Here is a 10742-nt window from a genome sequence, read left to right as displayed (position 1 = left end):
CAAACACCTATAGATTAACCAAAACCAGGAACCCGGCATGGTGGTGCACACCTGTAATCCTAGCACTTGGGAGGCTGAGGCAGGAGGATTCTTGCAAGTTTGAGATCAGCCTGACCTACAAAGTGAGTTCAAGACCAGCCTGAACTGTATAGTGAGACCCTGTCTCAAAACGACAAAAAAAAAAAAAAAAAAAAAAAACCTAAAAAACCCACACAAGAGAAAAACCAGGGAAACAATTTAACTGCAAGCAGAGTCTGGCAACAGCAGAACCACTGGTGGGACTTAGGACCCTCCCACTCCAAAGCCGATTATCTCCACCATGAGGCTGCCCTGAACCCCACTTCTGTTTTTTTTAGCCAGGGTCTGCTATGTAGTTTATGCTGGCTTTGAACTCACTATGTAACCCAGGCTGGCCTCGAACTCGCGACGAACCTCCTGCTCAAGCCTCTGAACTCCATTCGTCATTCACGTCGGGGAATGGTGAGAGGGTTGAGGGGTGAAAGGCACCGGAGGCGCCCAGGAAGAGCAAAGGCGTCAATGAGAAGCGAAGTCAGCGTGTAGGGGGACCAAAACGGAGCAGCAGGAGGAGCCTCTGTGGGAGCGGGGAGGGGCGGAGCTGGGCTGGGGGTGGAGCTTGGAGGAGGGAACGTCTCGGGGGCGTGGCCGACCAAGTGAGAGGGGCGGGGCTCTCCCGGATTTGGCAAATTGAGGGCGGAGTCGAGGAGTTAGCGAGAGGCCTGGGTGCACTTAAGGGCGGGGCCTAGGGGGGCGTGGAAGGCGTATCGGGGCGGGGCCCAGTCAGAGCCCTTGTGGGCGGAGCCGAGGAGCTAGGCGAGCGGCTCCGGGGCGGGCAGAAGCGGGCAGGGGCGGGCCCGGGCAGCCGGGGCGGGGCTTGTGGAGGCCCGGACGGCGCCGGCAGCGGGCTTTGAGGCCAGCACAGCGCGGAGCAGCGCCGAGCCCCCCACGCCGAGCTTCAGCAGCCCCGCGCCCCAACCCAGCGTCCGCCATGCCTGAGCAGCTCAGCGTCGCCGAGTTCCTGGCAATCACCGCTGAGGACCTCAGCTCCGCGGTCGGGGCTGCCGCCTTCGCTGCCAAGATGCCCCGGTGTCGGGGGGCGGCTCTGGCGCGGGAGGAGGTGAGGGACCGAGGCGGGAGGGGCCGAGGTTTGAGCGGGGCCTGGTGTTGACCTTTCCAGGCGTGACCTAAGCTGCGATGGCCCTTCGTGGTGGCCCAGAAACCTGCCCTTCCCTAGATCTGTGGGAACTGAGCGCATCTCCAAAGTCTGCGGGTCCTCACGATAGAGGTGGAGGGCTTGAGGAACTTGGTGAGGGACCTCGAGGTCACCTAGCTGAGAGGCTCCACATGTCGGGGCACATCTCCCAAATGCTCTGGGAGACCTGCCCGTCACAAGTGTTTGCGCGTCGCCTAACACCTCTGTTTTCATCTTCCGAGCTCCTCCAGTGAGCCCCCCAAGCCACTCCCCTTCTGAGAAGTAGGCTCAGTCCTGAATTTACTTCTCCACTGCTGCAGGGAGGCTTCTCCCCACTTCCCCCACTCCGATTGCTGGTTCTGAGACTTGGCCCGCCTTATGGAATGAATGCGAAGGGGAAGGCGCCGGGAGCCGGGGTTCACCTTGGCCGGGCTGTTGGCAAGTTTATAGGCTCCTCTCCCCTCCCCTCTCCTCTTTGTGTTTCCCAGCAAAGCCTCCCAGGCCTTTTCTTTTGCCCTTGCTGGCTGCCCCACCCCATTCCCGTGCTCACTGGAGTTCATTCCGTGTCTCTGAACTTGCAGCTTCCCTGGCTCCTCTGCAGGGAGTATTTTTGGGCAAACACCCCGTGGCTTTTGGCCAACGGAGACTATTATGATTATGCAGCACCCTTTCAGAGGATGCTCCGACTTAAGGTGGTGTTTTCGACCCTTAGCAGCACCCCTAGCCTCCCATCCTTCACTGGAACTGTTCTAGGCACCTACTGCATGGCAGATATAAAACTACATAGTTACAGACGTAGTGGCACATGCCTGTAATCCTAGTACTGTGGAGGCCGAGGCAGGAGAAATGGTGGGAGTTCAAGGCCATCCTGGACCAGGTAGTGAGTGAGTTCAAGGCCAGCCTGAAATATATATCCAGAACCTGTCTCAAATAAAACAATAAAAACAAAACTCTGTAGCTACAATACTCTGAGCCAAGTCTTGGGAAATAGCTCTTCTTCTCCCCCGGAGTCTTGTGTGTCTCATTTTGTGAGTATGATAGAACATTGTACAGAGAGCATCAACTTTGGAGGAGGCTGACCAGGATTCTAAGTCTGGCTGTGTTCAGAGTTTGCCAGCGGGGTGAGCTTGGCCATGTGATTTAATCTGTCATATGTAAAATGTGATAATGTTTACCTTACAGTGCTATGATATTACATGAAGCAACGTGTGTAAAGCATGTGTCTGGATAAGTGAAACGACCATTGTGAGCTTCTTTGATAGACCTCTTTAGACAGTGAGTGGGTCTCTTGGGTCTTCATTTCTCTTCTGTGTAATCGAAGTATATGTTTTAATGAAAAATAAGCAGCCAGTGGGTTAGGGTTCCTTCCTTGGGCAGAGCTTATGGTTTGGAATCCACTGCTTGTGAATGTGGGTATTTTACTGGGATCTCTCACAGGGAAACCCTGCCGCACAACCTCATTCTGAGAAGAATTTCCTGGGGATTGGCCTTGTGGCCTTGCACTTCATGACTGGAAAGAGCTCAGTGTCAACCACTCTTAGGATTTTCATGGTTCACCCTCCTCTTCAGGTTGTTCATTAGAATGTTAAATCGGCAGGAGAAGGGGCGGCAGTGTGAACCCTTCTCAGTGGACAGAAATGTCCATTTATGCCATGCATCTGGCATTGCCTGGCTTTGTGTGTGTAAGCACTTCGTGTTGGGGGGGAGGGGACTCTTAGAATGGGCCTGGGAGCCCAGCATGCTTTAGTCAGGGCTCAGCTTTGCTGCAGTTCAGGCCAGACAAAACCCATTTTCCTTTCCTTTCAGATGTCTGTTCCTTGCAAGGGTTCGATTTTATAACAGAAAGATTTGGGGCACCCAAATATGGTTTTTCTCTTCAGACTAGTGGGAAGGAACATAGTCAGGAGCCCAATAAGTCATTGCCCTAAAAGTTAAGAGTCTGCCTTTTAGATTAGATTTTTCTGAGGTTTCCTGTTTGGTTTTGCATTTGTGTTTGTGAGTTGCTGTTATATCTTGCTTACGAGTACTTTGATGCTATGAACACCCACCACCACCACCACCATCACCACCAGTTTTAAGCGTGACTGGCCCATTCCCAGGCTTCATACTCCATGTGGCTGCATCAAACAGGAGCTGATTCTTAAACGAAGCTTTCCAATTCCTGCCAGTTTCCTGGAACTGACTAGTGACTGTCCCAGGTCTTGCAACCCTTGTGCCAGCCCTGTAGGGAAGGACTCAGGGAAGTCACAGGAGACTTCAATGCCTGGGCTGAGTGACCTTTAACTTAGAAATCAGCTAGGAATTCTCTCATCCAAGATGGGGACATTGATGTGCAGTGAGGACAAGGGACTTCCCAAATCCCCATAGTTGGAAAGGTGAAGACTGGTATTTCTTCCCAAGTGCTCTAACTGCTGGTTCTATTTTCTTCCTTCCAAAGTCCACCTGCCTGTTTTCCTTCTTTCTCTGAACCAGTTATTTCATTCTTTTTTTTTTTAAGTTTTTTTCTTTTTTTGCAGTACCAGGAGTTATTTCATTCTTAAAATGGGTCTCAGAATTCTTCCCTGCTTCATTGGGTTGTTAAAGATTTTTAAGTATGAAACACTACAGAGTGAGGGAGTAGTACGATAATCATGCCAACCAGTTTCTTCCTGTCCTGGTCCCATTGCTAGTCATAGTGACATACGTGGCATAGTAACAGAGGCCCAGGAAGGCTAAGGCAGTGCCTTGTGTCACATAACAGATCTGTCTGCCCCTGCTCACTCTGGTAGGTTCTCTGTGCCATCTCCGTACTGGGTAAAGAAGTTAAAGTGATGCGACAGTTTACTAACTCGTTGGGGACCTGAAGCCCATCTTAGAGAGCTAAAGGAATGTCAAGGGTCTATCCTAAGTGCCTGGAGGAATATTTAGTTAGTGCCATATGAGGCCAGTGGAACAGCGGAGGGAGAAGGTGAGGGAGAACCCCACAAGTGATGCATCAGGAGAGAGTGTGTCAGGGACCCTTTGGACCTATCCTCTCCCCAGAGGTAATTGCTGCAGAAATGTGCATGCTCCCAATGTATGTCCTCAGAGAAATCCTATTACTTGTGAGGGAAAGAGTGTGCTTAGGGAAATACTTACCTAAATTGGTATCATCTCTTATAATAGATAGCTTGAATTTTGCTGGGGTCGTATTTATCTTTTCCTTTGTGATTTTTGTTTTTTTAAATCTTGCTGTAAAGAAAAAGTATGTCATTCTTCATTTTTAATATTTGTGTGACTATCCACAGTTGGCTTCAGAATAGGTCTGTATTTGTTTTATTGTATAATTATGTAATCCTAGAGCTTGTTTGCAAGAACCATAAACCTTCTCAAACTTGTTTCTGTTAAAGGGAAAGTATTTTTAAAAATTACTGGTGCCTTGTGGAATCAAAGAGCAAGGAAGCACAGGTAGACCCCCTCGGCCCGGAGCTCCAGCTAGGGCCCTACAGGAATAAGGCGGCTCCTTCAGCGCTCCTGCGCCTGGCTCTTTCTCTCTGCACTCCTGATCACTGCTTTTGCTTCCTTGTCATCGCACAGGCCTCACAGTGCAGCTTCAGCCTCCACATTCACGTGACCGCACTGGTCCAGTGTCTAAAGGTAACCGAGCCAGTCTCCTGTCCCACTTCCAAGTTCCTGGCAGAGACTGACAGCCCAGCCCTGCTTCTGGATTGGTTCCAGGAGCTGGGTCTCCACCCCTGGTTTCATCAGCAAAGGTCAGAGAGAGACAGGCTCAGGCAGGGTAAACATGGCCGCAGAGCCCGACCAGGTGGCAGGGGGCACTTCTCGGGGAAGGGCAGTTCCTCTCCATGCAGTGTGCTCTCAGCTACAGGGAGCAGCACAGTGCCCATCCTGTCTTGCACCCCTTGGTTTAGGCTGTTTGCTTGGGTTCCCATGAGTACATGAACCCTAACTGGGAGCGCTGAGGTGGAGGAGAACTGAAAGGACAGATTGGAATACTGAGGGGGTGCAGCAAGACTTGACAGTCCTTGAATGCCAGTTAGGCATTTGGACTTTTTATTGGGCAATGGGGAGCAGCAAACCAGTCATATTGTCCAAGGAATGAATAAGGCTGGCTCTGCCAATGGCCACAGCAGCATATCAGGACCTGTAGTAGGCACAGGGCCAGGCACATTGCTCAGTAAAGGAGATGCAGGCCCGGCTGTTTAGTTTACAATCTCCTGTGTAAACAAATAGGTCAGAAATTACATGTTGTGGCAAGTGGTAGGAGGGCTCATCCTCCTCGTCGTCCTTCCTGGAAGTTTGCTCCTGGGTCCCATTTCTCCACCTCTGGCCTTGCTCTGCAGGATGCCTCCATATCCATGGCGTGTGTCACCTCTCACCTCTAGGTGACTCACACATTTGTACCTGTAGCTCAGAGTCTCTTGTCCAGCTGCTCACTACCAGTTGTACTTAGCTCACACTCAGGCTCCCCCAGGCTGGTTTCCAGGGGCCCCTTCCCAGCATCCCTCTGTGATTTTTGCATAAGAGTTTAAAGAAGGCCCGCTCTGCCACCTCACAGGCTTCACTGTGGTCATCAGTTTGACCTTCCAAGTGTCTCTGCTGTCTGCTCATTTCTATACATCTTTAGTTCACACCCCTGTCCCCTCTTCCCTAGAGCCCAGCAGTGGCCTCTCCGTTTTGTCTGTCTGCTTTTACTCTATCTTAATCCCCTAACAGTACTGTCTGTCTCTCCTTTACAGCACATGTCATAATTTCTTTGTGTAATTATTTTAATAAGACTTGATTTCTCTATAGAGTTTTACTCCCGTGAGACTAGAATCCAATTTCACTGTCATATCCCAAGTATTCATATATCTATCAATGGTGCTGGGGATTGAACCCAGGTCCTTGTGCATGCCAGGTGAGCACTCTACCTCTGACTGTGTCACCAGCCCCCTAGTATTCAGAGTAGGTACTCAGAAAGTATTGATTAAATAACCAAGAAGTAAAATAAAAATAAAAAATAAAAAAGGAAGATTCACAGAGAATAATGGTTAAGGGGTCTTCTGGATAAAGGGAACAGCCCAAGCAAAGGCCCAGGGGCAGTAAAGAACCAGCAGTATGTGTGATGCTAAAAAGAGGCCAGAAAGACAGAAGCCCAGCGTGGGCAAATGGGAGAGTGACACCAGATAAGTTTGGGGAGCTAGGCATGGAGTCCGTCATATGTAAGTTTCTAGGCCTTGCTGTGAGTTTGGGTTTTATTTATTATGCATGCAAGCAACATAATCCAGTTTATATTTTAGAAAGTTCTTATTGGCTGATCTGTGGAGACTAGATTGAAGGGGGCAGGAAAGGACCAAGGAGGCTGTGATAGTGGCGTGGATGGGTTGTGGTTGGTGGAGAAGTAGGCAGATCATAGAAGTATTTTAATAATAATAACATCAGAATTTATTGCTGGAGTGCATTTGTTGGGGACTGGTCAAGAATGTTTCCTAAATTTTTTTTTTTTTCTTTTTTTGCTGCTGGGAATCAAACCCAGGGCCTTAAGCATGCTGGGTAAGCACTGAGCTAAGCCCTAGCCCAGATTCTCTTTGTACATCTTATGGGTTTTGAGACAACTAAGTGGAGATATCAAGTAGGCATTGATATCAAGCAGACATGAGTCTGGATGGGCTGGAGAGGCCCATCTGAGGGCTGTCAGCATTGAGATGGGGACTTCCAAACTGCACTGGTGTGAAATCCACCTGGCACCATCCCCAGAGTGTAGATGCAGCACGTGTGTAGCTAGCTTCTCTTGGAAGCTGCACAGACCCATCTATGCTGGTTTAAACAGAAAACAGCTCACTGATGGGACTATTCAGTACTTCACAGAAGTTTTGGGAGCTAGCAAGCTGGGACTAAGCAGCAGGTAGGATTTTGGCCAAAATCACACCACCGAGCCAGTTTGGCAGGACACTGCTGTCACACACTGAAGTTTATAATGCCAGTGTCCCCTGAACACTGGGTACTGTCACCGCTATTGCCATCAGCATTCAAGTGGATCTTTCACCGTCTCTGTTTCTAACTTGGAGTGTGCAGTGAAGGTCACAGGTTGAACCTACATGTGAGGAAGACTGGACCAGCAACTGTCTGGCCTTTTCCATTTCTACAGGAGGCATGGTCTGCTAAGTGTGCAGCAAGTGCGTAGCTCCTTGGACAGAGGAAGGAGGGTCATGTGCCAAAATGGCAAAAAAAAAAAAAGAAAGAAAAAAAGAAAAAGACGGATGTCTTGAATAGCAGATTTGCCAGCATCTGGTAGGGTGGAATCTGTATTTAAGCCAGCACCCACAAGAGTCCCAGGTAAAGGGCCTGAATGACATTTGGGTGCTTTGCTTTAGCTGGCATTCAGAGTTGAGAGAGTAGACAGGCTCACCTAGGGAGAGGGGTGAAGGGGACCCTGGCCCAGCTCTGGGGAACCTCAGTGAGAGACTGCATAGGAATATGAGTGAGCGAAAGAGCTGGAGAAGGACCTGCCATTGTGGAAGGAGGCAGATCAAGAGTGCAGAGCCTTGGGGCTGGGGATTTAGCTCAGCGGCATAAGCACCTGCCTTGCAAGCAGGCAGTCGTGAGTTCGATCCCTGGTACCGATAAAAATGGAAAAAGACAAAAAAAAAAAAAAAAAATAGTGCAGAGCCTCAGAAGCTGGGGGAGCGGGTTTGGTGGGGTGGGGAGAGTGATGTCCAGCTGCCCAGGGGAAAAAAGAAAATGAGAGATGCAGCATGCCTGTAAGCCCGCCATGCTGAGAGGCTGAGGCAGGAAGATTGCAAGTTCCATCCCATTCTGGCAATTTAGTGACTTTTTAAAAAATTAAAATTTTTATGTTTTGTCTTTTTGAGACAGGGTTTCACTTCGCAGTTCAGGTGGACCTTGAACTGGCCTCACTGGCCTCAGACTTGGAGCAATCCTCTTGCCTCAGACTCAACTTAGTGACTTAATGAGACTCTGGTCTCAAAAAAAATTTTTTTTTTAAGGAAAGAAAGAGAAAGAAAATGAGACACAACTTCTGGCTGTGATAATGTGATGTTGTTGGTGACCTTAGGAACAGATTTATGGCATTTTGTCCTGGCAGAGCACCTGTGGTAGTGAGTCCCCCCTGAGGCCCAGTGAGAGGCTCCTCCGATGAGGGCAGGGCATGGGAATGCTCAGCAGGCTCCCTGCAGGGCTTAGGAGGCCTAGGCAGCAGGGAGCAGCTGCTGAAGGTTCGCTGACTGAGCTGGTTTTAGACCTGGAGTGAGCTTTTTAAAGCCTCACATGCCTCGGGCTCCACCCTGACCCTTCGGAATCAGAACCTCCCAGGGGTGAGGCCCAAGCTAGTGAGCGGCCCAGAAATTCCCAGGTGACTGATGAGCAGTCAGAGCAAAAAACAAAACAACTGCTCATGAGCTGTCTTCGGGTTAGTCATCCATTAAACTGCATTTGCAGAGCGCCTGCTGGGTACAGAGGCAGCCTCTGCAGGAAAGGAGACCAGACAAGGTCCCCCATTTCAGAGGAGGACTCTGCTGGAGAGGAGATGACTGACAGCCCACCACAGGCTGGGATGTGGTTGCTAAAGCCAGGCAGAAGCGACTGAATTTCTTGTTGGCTGTGTGACCTTGGGCATATAACCTTCCTGAGTCTTGGTTTCCCTATCTGTGAGTCAGAGAAGACAACTCTTACAGATTCATTCGAGGGCATTACATATAAGGCACCTGTCATATACCTGGCGCTGAATAATTTTTAAAATTCCTTTATACTAAAAACTGAAGTAAGCCTGCACTCAGGGTGGTGAGAGAGGTCGGGAACCATACAGAGAAAAAGGGAAGATAATTGTAACGAGATGAGATGGCTACTAAAGCGAGCACTAAAATTATCTGTGCAGTTCGGGCTCCCAAGCAAGTATCTCGGAGGTGTCGGGGAGTAAAGGCTGAGCCTGGGTTTGAGTGAGGCAGGATTCTCCCCTCAGCTCTGCCCTTTGCTCCCCATCTACTTGTTTTCATCAAACATTTGCTAAGAGCTTTCTCAGAAGTACTCGATCCTGGCTACACTTGTAATCGCCTGGGCTGCTTTTAGGTAGATTGTTTAAAAAGTGAGATAAAATTCACATAACATAGAATGTAACCATTTAAAAACATACAATGGAGAGGTCTTTAATATGTTCCCAGTATTGTGCCATCAGCACCCCTATCTAGTTTTGGGGCACGCCTAGCACCCCCCAACAAGGAACCCTGAGCTTGGTTACCCCCTACTACCTCTCTTCCAGCCCCAGCAACTTTCTGTCTCTGTGGTCGTCTTCTGGACCCTTCATACAAAGCAGCTCACAGCATGTGACTGTCTGTATCCGGTTTCTTTCACTTAACATAATATTTTCAAAGTTCGTCCGTGTTGTCTGGGTTGCTTTAAAAGCAGTAAAAATGGGAATAGCAGCAGTGTTATAAGCATTTTTCTTCTGTTACCTCACGTGACCTTCACATAAGGAAACTTTTAAAGCACTTGGAGGTGACCTGACCCTAGCAAGTAGGGTTACCAAATGACATCCGGGATTTCCATGCAGTATCTGGGACGTCTTTAACCTAAAAGTTACTCATTGATCATCCGAAACCCAAATAACTGAAAGCTCTGTATTTATTTTCCCGAAATTTGGCAACTCTTCTAGCCGTGACAGAGCCGGGATGGGATTTGGGGTTGGCCCCACGGCACACTCTGCTGTGACACCTGGTTCCTCCACCCAAGCCCGAGGCCTCTGACTTAACACATCTCCAGTGAGGCCCTGACATCCTCTTTTCTCTTTCTGAAGTGCTGCCGGTGATCCCCCTAGGCAGCCTGGGGATGCTTATGTGGGTAAGACCGGTTATGTGGAGTCTTCCTGTGTGGCGTGCACCATGAGAGGTGCTTACCTGTCCAGTCCATTGAGTCCTTTGAGTTGGGTGCCATTGACAGAGGGGGAAATAGAGGCTCAAAGAAGCTAAGTTATTTGCATAAGGTCACGCAGCTAAAAATGTTTGAGCCAGAATTTGGACCTCAGGGCAGCATACTGTGAAAACTGTAGTTCTTAACCCCCGATGCCTTTCTGTGTTCCCACAGGGCTTGACTGAATATTCAGTCATTCATTTAATCCCTCATTCATCCTGCATTTGGTCTTTATGGACACCCTTGTGCTGAACCTTGTGCTACAGCCACAAAGGCAGATGAGGCAAACCCTCCCCTTTTAGAGTTTGCAGCCCCTTCGAGGTCAGACGTGTACAGTATACAGTGCTGCAGGTGCTCTGATAAAAGCTGGCAGCGGGCACACGGTGGCCTAAAGACCGGTAGGCTGCACTGCTGTAGTCAGGAGGGAGTGACCAGTAAACTGAGTCAGGAAAGATGGAGTGTTTACTAGTCAGAGGAGGGAGGAGCCCTCCAGGCAGAGAAAGCAGCATGAGCAAAGGTCTGGCAGCTGCTCACAGCTTGGCACAATCAGGAAATGGCCAGGAGTCTCACAGGCTGGCATAGGAAGTGTTAGCCATGGGTGGCAAGCCTCGGGAGGAGGGAGGGTCCCATCCTGACCAACAAGGGAGCC

At 49.6% G+C, this 10742-nt stretch overlaps 1 protein-coding gene across 3 annotated transcripts in view; it reads left to right on the top strand.

The window, feature by feature from the left end:
* Window positions 1-885: 885 nt before the first annotated feature.
* Window positions 886-10742, top strand: part of Asap3 (ArfGAP with SH3 domain, ankyrin repeat and PH domain 3) — a 37999-nt gene continuing 28142 nt past the window's right edge. For 2 of the 3 annotated variants that reach the window (XM_063235735.1, XM_013153951.3), the window contains exon 1: window positions 887-1135. In XM_063235735.1, coding sequence (XP_063091805.1) covers window positions 1007-1135 — 129 coding nt within the window. In that variant the 5' untranslated portion in view covers window positions 887-1006. Of the gene's footprint in view, window positions 1136-10742 lie in introns of all 3 variants that reach the window. The other variant, XM_063235736.1, reaches the window with a different exon arrangement.

This window comes from Cavia porcellus, unplaced genomic scaffold, assembly GCF_034190915.1.
Source record: "Cavia porcellus strain 051 isolate PalLab524CR breed Dunkin Hartley unplaced genomic scaffold, mCavPor4.1 scaffold_25, whole genome shotgun sequence".
Taxonomy (NCBI): Eukaryota; Metazoa; Chordata; class Mammalia; order Rodentia; family Caviidae; genus Cavia; species Cavia porcellus.
This window is presented reverse-complemented; position numbering and strand designations above follow the sequence as displayed.